Source organism: Protopterus annectens, chromosome 1.part1 (assembly GCF_019279795.1).
Source record: "Protopterus annectens isolate FY-2018-M chromosome 1.part1, PAN1.0, whole genome shotgun sequence".
Classification (NCBI taxonomy): Eukaryota; Metazoa; Chordata; order Ceratodontiformes; family Protopteridae; genus Protopterus; species Protopterus annectens.
Genome location: NC_056726.1, coordinates 1145589125 through 1145609635, shown reverse-complemented (window position 1 = coordinate 1145609635; position 20511 = coordinate 1145589125). Strand labels below are relative to the sequence as shown.

At 38.6% G+C, this 20511-nt stretch overlaps 1 protein-coding gene across 1 annotated transcript in view; it reads left to right on the top strand.

Annotated features, from left to right (window-relative positions):
- Positions 1-16861, top strand: part of LOC122815774 (scavenger receptor cysteine-rich type 1 protein M130-like) — a 363665-nt gene extending 346804 nt beyond the window's left edge. Inside the window, exon 7 of the mRNA XM_044088544.1 lies at positions 16476-16861. Within this exon, the coding sequence (XP_043944479.1) occupies positions 16476-16861 (386 nt within the window). The remainder of the gene's footprint in view (positions 1-16475) is intronic.
- The last annotated feature ends 3650 nt before the right edge of the window (positions 16862-20511 follow it).

The window sequence follows — 20511 nt, the reverse complement described above, 5'->3', positions numbered from 1 at the left end:
CATCTTCCCACTACTATCACACCTCCTCAACTAACATGTACAAGCATACCTTACCTATGCTCACTGCATGCACTCTCCTTGCATATCTTACATACTACCAAAGCTCCATCATTCCCCCACTCAACCACTACCACTGTACTACTACTCACACCACTACTCATGTCTCACCCTCACTCAGCTCCCTTCCCACCAGCTCAAGAAACATCCCTATGCTCCCCCCACATATTCTACCAACTATATTACTCAAACATAAAGCATCCCTACAACTTAACACAGTAACCCTCCCACCATACCTATTACCCAAAGAGCACAATCATAAAGTTTCCTTTATAAACAAACACATTCAAAAACTGAGAAAACTAATAACCTCATGCATATCAAAACTAGCCCTAAGTGGAGATATCCACCCCAACCCTGGCCCTACCATCTCCAACCCCAATCCTTATAATCAGACTAGAAACCACAACTTCTTCCATATTACAGCCAATAGAAAGCCAAGTGACTTCCTTCTACTAAGCCTAAATATTAGAAGTATATCCAACAAAGTCCATGAACTCCATGCCACCATAGACTTGTACTCCCCAGATATAGTCATCCTGACAGAAACCTGGCTAAAACCTCACATTACCAGTGAGCAAATACTCCCTACAGGTTATGGCACACTAAGAGTAGACCGGCTAAACAAAAAAGGAGGTGGTGTAACTATAATATTTAAACAGCATCTAAACATCCAGATCTTAAAATGATCAGCTCCATAAATAGGCAATGAAGAAATAATATATACCAACCTCAAAATAAACCAGAACAAAACCATCAACATAATTGGATGCTACTTCCCACCCAGCCAAAACATCCCTCCACTAGAAAACCTCCTCAGCTGGTCTACCCACCATCTCCCCCAAGAAACTATCATTTTAGGTGATTTCAGTATTGACTGGCAATCCTGTTCTGGCAGCCATCCAACCCATCATGTAAACCTTCATGGCTTCACCCAACTAGTCCAGTCGCCAACCAGGATAAATAAAAACTCCAGCAAGCACACTACCCTGGACTGGATACTAGTCAGTAAGAGCCCCCAGTCATATATAACAGGCTGCTTATCAGATAGCCTCAGTGATCACTCACCAACATTCCTACTCAAAAAATACCTATACCAAGCTAAACCTGTCATCTACTGCCAAATACGTAAAAAACTAAACTTTAACCCACTCACATTCATCTCATCCCTCAAAGAATGTAACTGGCATCCTCTAAAGTACCTCAGTCTTGATGACGCAGTTGAATTTTTTAATACTACCTTCCTGAGCATCCTTAATTACCATGACCCCTTAAGACTTTCCAGAATCAAAGCACAACCCTCCCCATAGCTACAGAAAACCACTAAATCAGAAATGAAGGACAGGGATAAAGCCTGGGAGCACTGGTGCAAAACCAAAACCCCCTCAACTAGACAGAAATTCCTAGAACTACGCAACAGAGTCAAAAAGCTAATAAAACAGGATAAATTCCAATACTACCAGTCTGCCCTAGACTCCTCCCAACACAGCCCCAAACAATTCTGGTCCTCCATAAACTCCATCCTCCAACCAGGTAAAGTCAGTACCCCTCCTCCTAACATCCCTCACTTCTCAGAAAATATTGCTACCGCATTCAACACACACTTCACACAAACCATACTATCACTAGCTAAACAACACAACCCCCCTCCCCACCAACCCACACCTTCAACTAGTAATCTCCCCACTGCTTTCTCTTTTTCACCTGTACCTACCTCCAACATAAAAAAACTCTTAACTAAACTTAAGCCCACCAAATTAGCAGCAGACAACCTCCCAAGTGAATACCTACAAATCGCAGCTGATGCTCTGGCCTACCCAGTATCCATCTTGATTAAATGATCTCTGTCAGAAAGTTACATTCCTACACTGTGGAAAGTATCACATATAATTCTATACAGAGGTAATTCTATAGCACACCTTAATATTCGTAGCATCAACAACAAAATCACACAACTCCATGCTATAATTGACTTCTATGCCTTTGATATCCTCTGTCTCTCTGAAACCTGGCTTAAACCAGGTACTAAAGACAACGAAATCACTCCACCTGGCTATAGCGCCTTAAGGCAAGATCGTCCTAACAAAAAGGGAGGAGGAGTAGCTTTACTGTACAAATCCCAACTACAGGTGTCCTTAATGGACTCCCTACCTCCCTCCCTAGGTAATGCTGAAATACTCTGTACCAAACTCCAACTAAACAAAAACAAAGCCATCTACATAATATGTTCCTACATCCCTCCAGGCAATAACTTAAACACACTTGAAAATATTCTCAGTTGGGTCTCCTGCAACTTCCCTCAAGAAACTATAATCTTAGGTGACTTTAATATTGATTGGAACTCCTGCATCTCTCCCAAACCTACCACTCACCTCAATCTCTTTAACTTTCAACAAACTATTAACTCCCCAACTAGAATTGACAAAACCACCAATAAACAAGCAATCCTGGACTGGATATTGATTAACAATAATCCCCATTCTTATAAGACTGGAATACTCACAGACAATATTAGTGACCATCTCCTTACCTATATCACTAAACAAAAAGATAATACTCTCAAGAAAACTATTTACCGTACTGTATGCAACAAAAAAAAATTGAACCTGTCCTCTTTCCTTAATGACCTCAAGGTATGCAACTGGTCAACTCTAAAACACCTCCCACTTGACGAAGCAGTTGCCTATTTCAATAACACTTTCCTACAAATTCTACAGCAGCATGCCCCTGCCCGATTAATTAGAATAAGCTCCAAAGCTGCCCCTTGGCTTTCCAAAACAACCAAACAAACTTTGCTAGATAGAAATAAAATTTGGAATAAATGGAGAACCACTAAAAACCCTACTGATCTTCTACACTTCAGACACCTAAGAAATACTACAAAAAAAACTCACCCATCTTGATAAAAAAAATATTACCTTCAATATCAACAAAACCAAAATTACAACCCCAAAAATTCTGGTCAGGGATCAATAAACTGCTACATCCAGGGAATACCAAAACACCCACACCTGCTACCTTAGCTCAAACTCCACCCGACATAATAGCCGATACCTTTAACAACTTCTTCTCTGAAACAGTCACCTCTCTAGCAAACACCATGACTCCCCCCCCTTCCCCTCAAAACACCTCTCCTCAAAATAACACCCCTACTCTAAAATTTAGCACAGTCTCCACATCCCACATACGTAAGTTACTCTCTAAACTTAAACCTTGCACCCCTTCAGCCGACAAACTGCCAGCTGAATACCTACAACTAGCAGCATCAGAACTTGCTTACCCAGTCTCAATCTTAATCAACAGAACAATAACCGAATCTACTATCCCATCCTGCTGGAAAGTCTCCTATATTATTCCCCTCCATAAAGGAGGTAACTCTAATGAACTTTCTAACTACCGACCCATAGCCCTACTATCTCCTCTTTCTAAAATTATGGAACGTTGTATTCACCATCAACTCCTAAATCATCTCTTGCAAAATAGCCTACTAGCAGACTCACAACATGGTTTTAGACCGCACCATAGTACTTCCACCGCCTTCTCTCCTTTACCGACATAATAAACAAAAATCGCAATAACAACCTTTTCTCCTCTGCCTTATTCCTAGACCTCTCAAAAGCCTTTGATATGGTTAACCATCAACTACTCCTAGATACTTTGACATCACTATCACTTGACTCTTCAGCAGTACAATGGTTTAACTCATATTTGAATGATAGAAAACAAGCTGTACTCTGGGACAGCCATATATCCTCCCAGCTCCCAGTCACTATTGGTGTTCCTCAAGGATCCATCTTAGGTCCCCTCCTCTTCTCTACATTTATAAATAACCTGGCTACTTCACTTCCAACATCCACTTGTATTCAGTATGCAGATGATTCAACTCTCATCTGTTCTGCTTCATCTTCTGGAGAACTCCACTCTTCCACCCAGAAAATCTTTACTGCAGCAGAAAATGGTTCCAACATATCTGTCTCCTCCTTAATCCCAAAAAAAACAAATTACTACTCTTCACACAGACCCTTAAATCTGCCCCAATTTCGTTTTCCATTATGTCTGGCAATGGCACTATCATCAATCCTGATTGTTTCACCAAACTCCTAGGCGTTACTATAGACAATCAACTGAGCTTTGACTGTCACATTGATCTAACCATCAAGGCTGTTAATAAAAAGATAGGTACCCTTTATAGACTCAAGCCCTTTCTTACTGCAGCTACCTGAGTGTCTCTAGCCCAAACTCATCTCCTATCAACACTACTATATGCCTCCCCCTCATTTATTAACATTTCAAAAGCTAACCACCAGAAACTAGCCACAGCCTACCATAGTATTGCCAGGTTTGCCACCGGTTCCCCATATCGAACTCACCATTGTCATAATCTCCAAAACCTTAACTGGCTAGAACTACAGAATCAAATTCTCCTACAGCAATTAGTCATCACTTATAAAATTCTCCATTACCCCTCTAATACACCCATACTTAATAACCTTATCACCCCATACAAAAATCTTACTTCCCTTCGCTCAGCCACCAAACTTCTAGTAGCTACACTCAAATCCTACAATAAAGCAGGTGACTCCTTATTTGCCAATACTGTTGGATCTCACTGGAATAAACTTCCCAATGAACTAACCACTTTAGGCTCATCCCACCTTTTTAAAAAACAAATAAGGAAACATTTGCAATCTCACTGGCTATGCCCCTGCTCAAATCCTGACTAAGCTTAAGAACCATTCACTCTCTCCCACACCCTACTTTGCTCTTCCACCTACCCTATTTAACTACTTCTATCCCTCCAAGACGTAGACCTAGCAACCCACCAGCCTGTTTATCACTCCTATCTTCCTCTTTTTATGTTACTCTCCTCTATCTCTGTAACCTGTCTTCTCTCCTTGTATCTTACCTAGTTCTTGATTTCCTGCATGCAAATCTCTATCCTAAAAGTAGTACTCATCTCATTATGTCTGCTACTTACTGGCTAATACCTCTAATTTTTTACAAACTCCCCACCTGCACCTTTTTTCTCCCTTCTTCCTCTTTTTTTAGCAGTCTTTCTATAGTAAATAATTTAAGTTATAATGCTTCCATACTACTGTTTATTTCTTGTTTAAATTGCCTTTGTATTACTATTTACTTGTTATTTGTTAGTCACTTAGTTTATTAGTGGAGCTTTTCTCCTCGGGCCTCTGCTGAAAATGGACATGCATCCAGCCAGACTAGCCCGGTCAACAAATGTAAAATAAAAAATAAAATAATTCCCCTCCACAAAGGCGGACCCTCCACAGAACTAACCAATTACCACCCCATAGATATTCTCTCTCCACTCTCCAAAATACTAGAGAGATGCATACACTCTCAGGTCTCAGACTACCTCCTTACTAACAACCTCCTTTCCAATACTCAGCATGGTTTCCGACCAAACCATAGCACCCCCACTGCCTTACTCTCCTTTACTAATACTATCCTTCAGCATAAAAACAATGGCTATCTCCCCTCTGCTACTTTCCTAGACCTATCTAAAGCATTTGACATGGTCCCACACAACTTATCTCTTTCCTCAATAAGCTATCCTTCTCACAATCAATCACCAACTGCTTTCAGAGTTACCTGTCTGACCGCCAACAATCCGTTGTATGGCAGAATGACATATCTCTCCAACTACCTGTCTCCATAGGGGTTCCCCAAGGATTCATCCTTGAACCCCTACTCTTCTCTGTTTTCACCAATAATCTAGCCTCTGCCACCAAACATGGCACTCTCATACAATACGCAGATGACTCAACCATCATCTACTCAGCCCAGTCCCTACCCAAACTGCAAAAAGTCACACAGGAAGCCTTTTCCTCTGTTCAAACTTGGTTATCCGATGCCCAATTAATACTCAACCCAAACAAAACTAAACTACTCATCTTCCAACCCACCAAACATACTCAAAACAACTCTCACTTTAACATCACAGCAAAAGACAACACCACTATATAACCAACTGAACACACCAAATTGCTAGGAGTGGAAATAGACAATAAACTTAAATTTAACATTCACATATCCATGACCATAAAAAAAGTCCACAAAAAACTAGGAGCGCTATACAGAAATAAGCAACTTCTCACCAAAGCAGCAAAGATTTCAATATCAAATTCCCACCTTATCTCCACCCTACTTTATGCCTCTCCAATATATACCAACCTAAGGCAATGCGATCTAAACAAGCTAGAGATCTGCTACAACAAAATCGCCAAATTCGCCACAGGGGCATCCTACCACAGTCACCACTGTCTCTCACTTGCTGAACTGGGCTGGCTTGAACTCCCTCACCTCCTTCAATGGTATCAACTCTCACTTGCCCACAAACTAGTAAACCATCCACTAAATGTCCCATCCCTCCAGAATCTACTCCAAACCTATCACACCACCAGACCACTAAGATCCAGCAACAAAAATCACTTGCAGATCACTAAAGCCAATAACTCTGCTGTTGAAGCACTATTCTCTTGCACCATTGCCAAATTATGGAACTCCCTTCCACCCACAATTACCACCATACCATCATGAACCCACTTCAAAACTTTACTAAACGCACACCTAAAAACATGCTGGCTATGCCCTTGAAACTCCCACTCTAATATCACCCACCCCATCCAACCACTACCTTTCTTTCCACTCCACTAACTACGTTGATTATAGCAAGCTCAGATGCTCATAAGCCAGTACTTATTATATATCAGGAACTTCTTCTTGTAACATTTGTTAATGTCTGTTATGTACTTCACAGATAAAGATTCTAGTTGTCTACTGATGTACTATGTTCTTCATCTGTAAATATGTTGTAAGTAATTGCTATGTAAATTGTTAATCACTATGTAATCCAATGTAACTACTGTCTGTTTATTTTAACTGTGGAGCTTTTCTCCCCGAGCCTCCGCTGAAAATGGACCTACTTCCAGTCGGACACTCCTGGTCAACAAATATAAATAAATAAATAAACAAGCCATTCAAGGACCATTTGCGCATGGAACTCAAAGACTACATTGAAAATAGAATGGAGAGAAATCAGCATGGAAACTTTTTGAAGCCTAGCCTGCAAGAGGTCGTGACTTGGGTGAAAAATTCACGGGATAAAAATCACTGACAGCTGTGTTTCCAATGCACTACGAGCAGGCTACTTGGACAAGCAGTGGTCATTTAAGGAGAGCTCAAATGCTAGGCATGACAGACAGGGGCCAATGGTGCTACAGGAAATGGAGTCACAAGAAATTCAGGCCAAAATTCGGGGGTTGGACACCTATGACAATGTCCCAGAAGAAGACGAAATGACTGTATTTCAATAACTGAAAGCCAAGGTGCAGATATTCTGGAGATGAAATGTTTATTGCACTGTTTATGTAGAATTCACACACAACTGTCAACCCATTATTAGAACTGTTGTCCAGTAATAGAAAAGTACAAAATAAATGTCAATTTGTGTACATGAATAAATGTCGATTTTTGTACATGAAGAAATGTCGATTTGTGTTCATTAATTAATGTCAATTTTTGTACATGAATAACTGAATAAAGGTAGACTGTTGTACGGTGTGGGTAATATAAGACCCGGTCTTATTTTTGGGGAAATACAGTATATATATATATATATATATATATATATATATATGTATATACATATGTATATATATATATATATATATATATATATATATATATATATTTATATATTTATATATAGATATAGATATTACATATACATATATACACACGGCATCCATGCAAATGGAGAATAGTTGCATGACCGCAGAATCATATACCAATGCACTATATGAACACATACACAAATGCATGGATCTCACCATACCCAGTAGAACCAAGATGCTCTCCTCCAAATAAAGGTGGTACCTTGCCATAAACAAACTCTACAACAGAAGGAGGAAACTGATGTGGAATAAGGTGAAGTCCCAAGACTGGAAAAACTCCCTTATCAGCTTAAAAAAAAAGTTGAGATCCCTCATCAAATCCTCTAAAGCTAGCTATGAAAACTGAATTGCAGCAGATAGTAAAGACAACCACATGGCCTTCTATAGTTATGTAAAGAATCTCCATGGCAATACCCAGATTTGCTTTGAGCTACTGCACAATGGTACCTCCTATACTGGGCCAACAGATATTGCCAGTATACTGGCCGACAGATTCAGTGCCAACTTTACCCCTTTCTCCCCACACAAAGGACCAATCACAATACTAGTAGATTGCCAGCACCCAGTATTACTGCTGCACAGGTTAAAACAGCAGTGTCCAAGGCCAAGAATACAGCTTCTATGGGACCTGACAATATCCCTGGTTGTGTTCTACATGAACTATAGAGTGAACTGGCACCTCACCTGTGTGCCCTGTTCAATCACAGCCTCACCTCAGGCTTTGTGCCTGCTGAATGGAACACTGCTGCAGTCATCCCCCTCCACAAAGCAGGAGCGACTACAGACCCTGGGAACTATCGCCCCATTAGAATGGTGAGTGTGATATGCAAAGCTATGGTACGCATTATCATGGACCTAATAAACAAGGATATAGGAAATCTCCAAACTCTGGATCCCACACAGTTTGCTTTTGTAAAGGGTAGATAATGCCTGCTCAACTTGGTCGACTTCTTTGAGTCAGTCACAAGAGCTGTGGATGAAGGCAAGGTGGTTCATACAGCCTACCTTGATCTGGCCAAGGCTTTTGATACCATTCCCCACTCAGGAATCATAGAAAAACTCACTAAGCTTGGCATCAACCCTTATATCACTAGGTGGGTTGCAAACTGGCTCTCAGATAGAACCAACAGTGTGAATGTAGCCTACTCCAATTTAGACTACCAACTAGTTACGAATGGAGTCCCACAGGGTTCGGTCTTGGGTCCTCTCCCCTTTGGTATCTACTACTGTGAAGTCCAGACCAATGTGAAAAACTTCTGGCTGACAAAGTTCACAGATGATTGCAAGTTGGGAGCTATTATTAACTCCCCAAGTGATGTTGACATCCTACAGATTGGCATCACTGAGACCAATGACTGGTGTCAGAACCATAACCTTAAGCTCAATACCAAAAATTGTGTCGTCATCCCCTTTGGGAAAAACCTGGTTCCTATGAATTACCACATTGATGGTAGTCCACTGAACACAGAAGATGTTATAAGAGATCTGGGAACACAGGTTGACAGCAACCTCTCTTTTGAACACCACATTGCCACTGTGGTCAGAAGGTCCTTCCATGTGGCACATCTCATTACTAAGGATTTTGCATCCAGGAAGAAAGAAGTCCTTGTCTCCCTCTACTCTTCCCTCATTAGGCTATTCATCGAGTACAATGCCCCATTTGGCAGGTACCTCACTAGACACATGCAACAACTGGAGAGGCCACAAAAGTACCTCACAAAGAGGATCCTAGGCCTTAAACACTTCTATATGGACAGACTCAAAAAACTCCAACTATTCTCTGTCACATATCACCTACTTAGAGACGATCTCTGCTTGACTTACAAAGCCATGTCTGACCCAGCTCTGTTAGAAATGCTACAGCTAAAGAAATCCCAGTCTCTCCACACCACACAATCCAGTGACCTTAACGTCATTACCAAAATTAACAGACCATGCTGGAGGGAGAGATTCTTAACCCAGAGACTACCCATGCTATGGAACAGACTTCCCATACATGTCAAGCAGAGCACCTCGCTGACCTTTTTCAAAAGAAATCTTGATAAGTGGCTGAGAAACAGAAAATTCATCCTGGGGATAACTCCAGTGGCTCTACTCGACAGAGGCACTGGGAAATAAGGTCGGGTGGCACTATGTCAGGGTAATCCTATGACTAGGCTTGTAAAGCCCCAGGGCCATTAGCCTAGCCTATGTACCTATTAACCTATATGTGTATATATATATATATATATATATATATATATATATATATATATATATATATATATATATATATATATATATATATATATATATATATATATATATATATATATATATATATATATATATATATATATGCACATACACAGATATATATATATATATATATATATATATATATATATATATATATATACACATATATATATATATATATATATATATATATATATATATATATATATATATATATATATATATATATATATATATATATATATATATATATATATATATATATATATATATATATATGTATATGGGATTCGTGCAGATGTTCAAAGTTTCACTACCTCGAATCCACTTGTAGTGAAACTTCGAACATTGACTTCGGCAGTCACACTACAGCGCAGAATGGGAATATTCCCCTTTCCCCACTGTATTGTGATCTCGGAGTTGGTATATTTAAGTAGGGGGGTGCAGGGGGGTTTGCCCCCTGCAAAAACATGTTTTAGTGTTTTCTTTTTTTTTGAGTCGCCCGGGGAACTAGACTTCAGCGAAAGTGCACTTTTGTTGAAGTGAACTTTTGCTGAAGTGTGGCTGTCCTGCTTTATTTCGAAGAAGTGTTCTTTCGATGTAAAGCAGTAGACCCATATATATATATATATATATATATATATATATATATATATATATATATATATATATATATATATATATATATATATATATATATATATATATATATATATATATATATATATATATATATATATATATGTGTGTGTGTGTGTGTGTGTGTGTGTGTGTGTGTGTGTGTGTATATACATATACATATTTATAAATATATACCAGTTCACCAAAGGGACTTTTGAGCCTAGTGTGCTATCAGGCATAAAAGCATAAAATACCTTTTCATACCCAGATTACTGTTGAGTGTACTGCCAAAACACCCAGAATGACAGAAACATTGCTAAAATTCAGAACATAATGCCCACAGTTATGTTCTGTTAATGAGATGGAAAATAAAAAAGTCAATAAAATAGTTGATTTTTGTCCACATGTCCTTCATGTAAGAAAATGGACTTTTGCATCCTATGCATAAAGCACTGAGATGTAGACATTCTCAACATAACATCCTGTTACATTTTATGTCCAGATTGTCTAAAGTCACAGTTAAAGTGACATGAATGGTGTCCATATTAAGTAACAAGCAGTGCTACTTCCAAAAAAGGTAACATACTGAGAATAGCATACAGGAGTACATTAGCTATTAAAATGAAAAATATTCATCTGTATGCAAGAACTAACACTACTCCTTTCAAAAGTTGTATGATTCAAACATCTAATAACTTAAGTCTGGAGTTATTGCACAAAGCAGCAATCCCTGAACACTTCTCTAGACCTAAACCCACAAAATTTCATTCCCCTGTAACAACTCAGTCTGTGCCCTTTCACCTTAGGAAGTGAGCACATATCCAGCAAATGATATCACAAATGAAACTTCACCATTTTTTAAATGAGAAGACAGTCAATGTTACTAATTATAATATAAATACTAGCAGATGGTATTGAAATGCTTATCATTCACTTTGCTTTTATCTGACTTCTGTATTTGTCTTATTTTTTTTTTTTTGCATTTCTAAACTTTTCATAGATTCATAGGTGTTTATTAGGCTAACGACCACAAGGGCCTTTTTAAGCCCAGCTATGCATCCCAAATCACTGACAAGTTCTGATACCCTTGATAAGTGTAAGCAGGGGCTTGGGAGATGAAACATTTACAAGGTAGGGCCTGAGAGATGAACCATTTACAGGTTACCTGTTTGCATTAGTGACATAGGTGCCAAACTAGGGATGAATTTCCAGTTTCCCATCCAATTGTCAAAGTTGCACTTGAATTGGGTTAGGGGGAACTCTGCTTCACATGAATGGGGAGTCTGTTCCATAAACGGGGTAGTCCCTGGGATACATGCAGTACCTATCTCTCCAGCATGTCCTATTTATATCACAGGCAAGGCTTAAGTCTTTAGAATTGGTAGTTCTGGTGCTGTTTGTTTTGTAGATATCCAGCAGGTCCATCAGAGAGGGATCTGACAATGCCTTGTATACCAGGCATATATCTCCAATCAAAAGCCTGTAGGAGACAGAATACAGGGATATTATGCCATGTATTCTTTTAGTAAAGAACCTCTGTGGAAATTCCAGTTATTGGATATGCCTGGTTAGGTACATACCAAAGGGGGCATTGTACTCAATGATAGGTCTGATGAATGCCAAATACAGTGAAACAATGACTTCCTTGGACTTAGATGCCATACCTTTGTTTATAAGTTGCCCAACATAGAATGATTTCCTCACCACTGTAGACACGTGAGGATCAAAGGCTAGATTACTATCTATGTGTGTCCCTAAGTCCCTGACTACTGGGTCAACTCTAAGGGGTGTGTTGCCAATATGATAGTTACCAGGGATGGATAACTTCTCAAAGGACACTACTATGTATTTCATGGCATTTAGTTTTAGTCCATGGTTCTGACACCAATTGTTTGTCTGTGTCAGCCCCTCTTGGAAAATATTTGTGTCAGTGTGAGATTCAATGACAGCTCCTAACTTGTAATCATCTGCAAACTTAGTCAGCCAGAGACCACTGACATTGGCCTTGACTTCTGAGAAGTAAATGCCAAAAAGGAGCAGTCCAATGACTGATCCCTGAGGGACTCCACTTGTGACTGGCCTCTTTGTAGAGGTGGACTCCCCAGTTCTAACTTCCTGGGTCCTGTCTGTGAGCCAGTTGGCTATCCACTGGGTGATATATGGGTTTGTACCTAACCTCTTGAGTTTGTCAACAATGCCCAAGTGGGGTACTGAGTCAAATGCCTTGGCCAGGTCAAGGTAGGTTGTGTGAATGATTTTGCCCTCATCCATTGCTTTGGTGACCTTCTCAAAGAAGTCCACCAGGTTTAGTAAGCATGCTCTGCCCTTGAAAAAAACAAACTGGGTTGGGTCCAGTGTCTGGTGGTTTACTATATCTCTATTGTTCATCTCCATGATTCTTTCCATGGCTTTGCATATAAGACTAGTGAGACTTATGGGTCTGTAGTTTCCAGGGTCTATAGATGGCCCACTTTTGTGCAGAGGGATGACTGTTGCCTTTCTCCGTTCATGAGGGACAATGCCTGTTTGAAGGCTACAGTTAAATAGTAATTCCAGAGCCCTGATAGGTCATGTTTCATGCTATTTAGAAGGCATCCTGGGATATTATCTGAACCCATTGATGCAGTGTTCTTGGTCTTAGAAAGAGCATTAAGGACCTGATCCCTTATGATAGTAGGGGGAGTTATATTTGAAGATATTTCCAGAGGCAAGGTTGAGGGGGAGAGTGGAGTAAAGTTGGAGCTGAATTTATCAGCCAGGAGGTTTGCTATGTCTTCTGGCTCAGTATATGTGACTCCATTTACAATGAGCTCTGCACATAATTGCGTATTGCCTTAAGAGCTAATAATGATTTTTTTCTGCTGTGTCTATGTTGCACAAATATAAGGTATCGTCCCTATTCTCTCTCAACATTAAGGCATTATACATGTTGTCAGCAGAAACTGGATATGGAGTAGGTACCATTACACTGGGTTCCCGACTGTCAGGTAGACTGCCAGGCAATGGATCAGTGTCTTAATCCTGCATATTTGTAGGTTCTTCCAATTCAGGAAAGGTTGTAGGGAGAGTGGTATTAATGGGAACATGATCCTGTAGAAGGAACATCTGTCTAAGCAACAGAGAAAGTTAACATTTAGAACAACAATGTTGGGACCCTGTATAGTGTGCCCCTTCTTACCACACAGAATGCAATACTTCATTGGGCAGGTAGTAAGTAAATGGTCCAATATGTCCACAAAAAGATATTGGCTGTCTCCATACTTGAGAACTCTCCATTTGGCATCATGGTTAAGGTGTTTACCTTACAGACTCAAGGTGCATGAGTTGATTCTCACAAGGGGTAATTGGCTAGGCTTAAAATGGCTCACAAGGGCAGTTAGCCTAGTACTAATCTATGACCTAATAGGGCAGTATAGCTTTTGTCTTCCCTGTGGCAACTTGTGTAAGTTCATGGTTATAACATAGGTGAGCCATGGTTCTACTCTAGCACAGAGGTAGCTTATAAATGCCTTGCCCTCAATGTCCTATTTGGATGCAGGACATCATTATTCTTTTGGGATAACTTAGCTAGGCTTAGAAAGGCCCCCCCTGGATCATTAGTTTAGTAACAGTTTAGGAATCTAGAAATCTATAGCAAGCACATTGCAAATGTACTATGTTAGTATTTTTTAACTATATAGCAAACGCTCCTTAAATAGCAAGCATTAAGTAAACTTAGAATAACTTAGAATAACAGTGTTTTCACATATGAAACAACCCCTGATTCCCACCCTCCGCCCAGTGACATCAAAACCAATATCACTGATGTATGAATGGTCAGGATTGCTGATGTCTGCAACCTGGGCACAATTATCTTCTCATCTGCTCCAAAAAGAGCTATATTATGCATAGACATGGTGCACTTAAATGTTCACAAACTAATTACAAACCAGTATAGCATAGAGATATTTTGCAAATAAGCAATACAAGTTTGGCACTTCAAATGAGACCAAGCCACATATGGCAAAACACTGTTTCCACTTCTTATGTTTGGTACTCGTCTTCAAACACATACTGTCATAAGTGACCTGGGTACTTATGTGGACAATTATATTTCTTATTTGACCTCCATGTTTCCATGATAGTCAGGAAATCCTTCTATCTGACCCAATTAATTTCTAAGGGAATATCTTTAAAATCCATAGAAGCCATCTTCCCACTGTGCTCTTTCCTTATCAGTTCCATCACAGAATACAGTCCCCGCTTTGGTAATATTCATATCAGTAATCTGGAAAGACAGAGTGATTTTTAAACAATTAATTAAAGTAGTTAAATCTTGACTAGCTCAAGTTAATTAGCTCTGCTTACTGCTCCAAGGTAACCTGTGTCTTTTTTTAAGCTATAAAAAAAAACAATCTATTTAACCTCCTATTTCTTCACAAAATAAATAGATCTACAAACACACATAATACAGGATTAAATTTACAATTACTGGAAGGACAGATTTGTAACTCAACATAGTCCCAGGAAATGGAATAAGTTACCACTGCAGGACAGGCAAAGTACTACATTGTTGGCCTTTAAGGCTAGTCTTAATGACTGGATAAAGAAACACAGATTTACATCAAGGTTATCATATATGGTCCTGCTTAATTTTGCAGGTGGGTACTATTAAGTACTCATAAAGGGTGTCAAGAACTTTTAAGTCTTTTTCCTTAAGGGTTTATATGGCTAGGCCTCTTATGTTCCCTGTCATCACTTGCCTAGTATTGTTCCTATGTTCCTCTACCCATTGTATATGTCATTTCATACTTTCAATACTAGCAACAGAAGTACAAAGTGTACAGAAATATGTTTCAAGGTTTTATTTGCTGGAGTCATCAGTTGTAAATTGCAACAATTTTTTTCTGAACTTGAAAATACATTTCAAACAGAACATATTTTTTCAGGGAAGAACATTCTTAGTTGCATTAAGTTAAACTTACAGGCTAAAAAGTAATATCAGAATGAGCTTCAGCCCCTAAACAAGTAAGAGAATGAATGTTAGCAACTTGAAAGCCTAACAGCTTTATTATACCATACCACAAAGTATACCTGCCCAGTTCAATGTCTTGAAGGGTAGGTACGTGAACTGTAGGCTGAATGGCTGCTCCAGAAGACACTGCAGCCTGAAAAACCATCCCAGTGGTCACTGAAGCATAAGTAAGAATTACTTTTTGGTAGTCCTTTTTGTGCCAGAAGTGCAGGCAAAACCTCATAAAATAAGGGGCTCATATCAGTGTTTCATTGCTTACCCATTTTCACCTCAGGAATGCAACCTGAAACAAAAGAGTCAACAACAGAAAGTAGAAATTTTTGATCTGTACTAGTATCCCAGCTAGCCTTCACCGTAACGGCAATAGTTTCTTCCACAACAAGCACTTGTACCAAGAGCTCATCAGTATACCACCAGAAACAACAGATGCAACAGAAACAGCACAGTCTAAAACCAAAAGAACTTTTTCGGATACTGCAGTCTCCCGCATGAAGATACATTCCTTTCCAACTGTATCAGGAAGTATCTGCACCACATCATAATGACAGAGTAAGGAAATTTTCCGCAGTGCCCCAAACAAACTTCCCGGTCATTATGAATGTCATCTAAGTTCTCCCCTGAAACAAACAGCTGTTGGCCTGGTGGGAATATCCCATTCAACAAAATACAAATAAATAAACAGACAATTATTTAGGCAAATGTAATATGTTTCAGTCTCATTCCGTTGTTATATAAATTGTTACAAGTTCTTGCAATTTGATAATGTGTTAATTGTTCTTATTTTGTGTGATCTGATGTCAAAATAAGAAGTACATTAACTATTTTGGTAATAAGATATGTTTTCATTGCAGGGGAACTTATCGTCAGACTAGTAAATGGGACTGACCGATGCAATGGAATCCTTGAAGTAAACAGATTTTCAAACTGGGAACGTGCTTGCAATTATAACTGGAATTATGCACTATCTGATGCAGTTTGTAAAGAGCTGTACTGTGGTAGAGCTTCTTATATACAAAGTGACATTTCCAATACAGAAAGCCAAGACGGAATTTGGATGAATAATACATATTGCAATGGATATGAAGCTTCTCTGTCAAAGTGCAGAAGTGACCAATGGAGTAATGGTTTCTGTAACTCTAAACAACAAATCCGTATTGTTTGTTCAGGTAACAGATTTGTAACTCATAACTGCTTTATAACTTTTTTGAATCAAAATTTTGTCATACACATTTTCTAGATTTTAGAGATAACTATGTATATTAGAATATATGATCTATCAACATTTTTTCAATGAATGCATCATATTTTATAGAACTATTTGACCACCTTCTCCAAAATAACCTCTTATCTGACTGTCAACATGGATTCAGGCCTTTCCATGGTACCACTACTGCCTTACTATCCTTCTCAGACTGTATCAACAAGCATCGTAACAACAACAGGCTCTCCACTGCAGTCTTTTTAGACCTATCCAAAGCCTTTGATATGGTGAACCATCAATTACTACTAGACATACTAAAGCAACTGTCTCTCAACTCTCAGGCATTACAGTGGTTCAAATCCTACTTAGAAAACAGACAGCAAGCTGTCCTCTGGGACAATAACCTTTCAACTCTTCTTCCTGTTACTCTAGGGGTCCCTCAGGGCTCCATTCTAGGGCCACTCCTTTTCTCTATTTTCAACAATGATCTAAAGCTAAATATTCCCCAAGACACCTGCATACAATATGCAGATGACTCCACACTAGTGTGCTCTGCCACTTCATCTGCTGAGCACCAAAACATTACCCAAACAGCATTTAACTTAGTTGAAAAATGGTTCTTGCAACGCTGCCTCCTACTAAATGCCAAAAAAACTAAACTGTTGATATTTACTCCAACACTAAAGTCCCCCCTATCAATCTTACTGTCAAATCTAGTAATGGCATTATAATCGTACCTGACCTAACCACTAAACATTTAGGTGTAACAATTGATCATAATCTTAACTTTGACACACACATTGACACTACCATTAAAATTGTTAATAGAAAACTTGGCTCACTATATAGGATTAAATCCTTCCTTACCCCTGAAGCCAGAACCATCATAGCCCATACCCACCTGAACTCTACCCTCCTCTTATTGCCCTTTTTTCTGTACATTTTGTTTAAAGTTTGGAGCTTTTCTCCCCGGGCCTCTACTGAAAATGGACATGTATTCAGTTAGACTAGCCCGCTCACCAAATGTAAAATAAAAAAAATAAAAATAAATTTCCAAGTATAGCCTGGTAGACAAACTATAGTTAAGATAGCATTCACCTTTTTGTCTCTGTAAGTGTACTACATCCTGGAACTTTATTTCTTCGTAACATTACATCTAACAATACAAACTCCATTTTCTTTATTCCATAATGAGAAATCATAATAACTTTCCCTAATAGTTGTTCACCTGAGTTGTGTTTTAGTCACCTTTATTTTAGTTGACTTATGTCATAAATAAAATTCAAAAAAAGTAATTTTTTTATACAGGGGCATAATATAAATTAATTCCCTAAAACAAAATAAATATTTAAATGAATAACACAATGGCACAAAACATTAATTACACTATTTCAGTTGTACTGTTCCTAAAATATGTTATGTTTATAAAGTAAATTAGGAAGTCTGTTATGTTCTTTAGCATCATATGCCATGAAATGCCTGATCAGCACTGTCTTCTTTTATCCCATTTCTTTCACATGGGATATGGGAGTTACATCAACAGTTACAAAAATGTTTTTATACTACTGAATGTCTACTCCTAGCATGTTGTCTCTGCTGTACAATACACACACACACACACACACACACACACACACACACACACACACACACACACACACACACACACACACACACACACAGATATACTCACACCTATTGCTAAGCCACCTATAGCCGAGGCAATAACCAGAGGTCAGAATCAAGCCGTGCACTTTGTAAAAACTGTAACCATTATGCCAACACTCCCCTTCAAGCATGGTTTTGGAATGTGGAAGAAAACCAGGGTTCCTGGAGAAGACAATGAGAGTCCATGCAGACTCTGCAAAAAAGAAATCCCAGCCAAGAACCAAACTGGAGAACATCTTGCAGCGAGGTGACAATGCTATTCACTGAGTATACTAAATGCTGTTAGTTTTCCTTTTAAATATATACAGTTAATTATAATGCATGAAAGCATTTTGTAACCAAATAAAATTATGACTCATGCTAAAAAGAAACATCAATCCATACATTCACATTTGTAAGTCACATTTGATCCCATGAAAGGCCAACGCCATCCCCCGAGTGGGAACTGTAAGTAGATTGCCAGCCTTTTCTTCTATATCACACATGCAAATGGACAATTGCATACTAAAATATTAAAGGCAACAAGACATTCATACTTTATTGCTTTTTATATGCAATTGAATAGCTAAGCATGGGGTCTCACTAAGCAAAGCAAAATTTCAGTATAATCTTGGGAAAATTGCTCCAAAGTGTTCACTATAAGATTTATTTTATGTAACTGTAAATTGGTTATTTGGTTAATGATAGAGTAAAATTTATAAAGGAACACCTAAAAGCCAGAAGCAAAATGAAAACTCAGGACTATGAATTTTGCACCCAGTAATAAATACTTTCACTTATGAGAATTATAATGCAGGTACATGAACATGTGGGTGAATATAGTAAAACACATTCAGTGTACTCACATAATTAAAAAAAAACAGAAAACAGAAAGTGGAGATACTACTTTTTATATATTTATTAAATGATCATTAACTCAGTGCAGTAAGCCTCAGGTGGCTATATCACTAAATGAATAAAAATAAAAACATGGTTTGGATGAATTAAAAGGAAACGTTATTGATCCACTAAAGTGCAAGATAGTGCTTTCATTTGCTAAACTATTTTTTTTAGAGCTGTAGACTTTTGATCAATGTTAATGCAAGAGTAACATATTATTGTTAACTGAACAGTGTGCTAAGCTCAAGTTCCATTTTAGCAGTTTGAATAAAAGTTAACTTCCCACCCCTAAGTTGAAATGTGTGAAGTACTTATTAGTCTAGTTGAGGTGGTGGAGCTAAGTATTAGGGTCAGTCTGAGGTGAGGGTAGGTGTGGAAGGTAAGCGTGGAATGGTGGAGGTCAGGGGATTTCATTCTTACACTGGAATTTAGAAAGGAAAAAAATGTTGTGGCTTGATTGTGGTGGGGGACTGTATGGTTTTACAAAGCTGCTGGGCTTCATCTGATCTACTGGTCAAGATGGTGAACCCTCATGGGCAATAACTGTATATAGTATGAGTGATGAGAAGGAATGCTAGTAATAAAAATCCTGTTTTCCACACATCCTGTGTAACTAGCCCCTCCCCAGTCAGGTGGGTACTTATATTTGTGGCACAATGACATTCTGAAATGCATTTTCATTCACAGCTCCTACTCCTGTTCTCCATTATCCTGGAATTTCTTCTCCTTTTAAACTATTATTAAATTCAGCAGGAACTCTGCCATCTTCTCCCCTCATACTCTCCATTAATCTAAAAGTAATCTTTATGAGCCTGGGGATTTTCATGCAGCTTGATGCTTTACGGTTTGAGTGACCCTTTCTCTCACTATTCTTTGTATTAATCTTCCACTCCATATTTCTTAAATATTTGGATATCCTAGTCCTACTAAGAAGGACTCTATCTTTTCCTCTGTGTCCTTCTCCCTTTCATCCCCTTGTATAGAGTTATATAAAAATTCATCATCTATTAACCTAAACATTATCACATATGTTTCATTTTGTTTCCCTTCATTATAGGTTTTAAATCTTCTTGGTCATCATTCTTATCAATAATCAGGGTTCTGATCCTCTCCAGTCACTATTATTTCACACATAATAG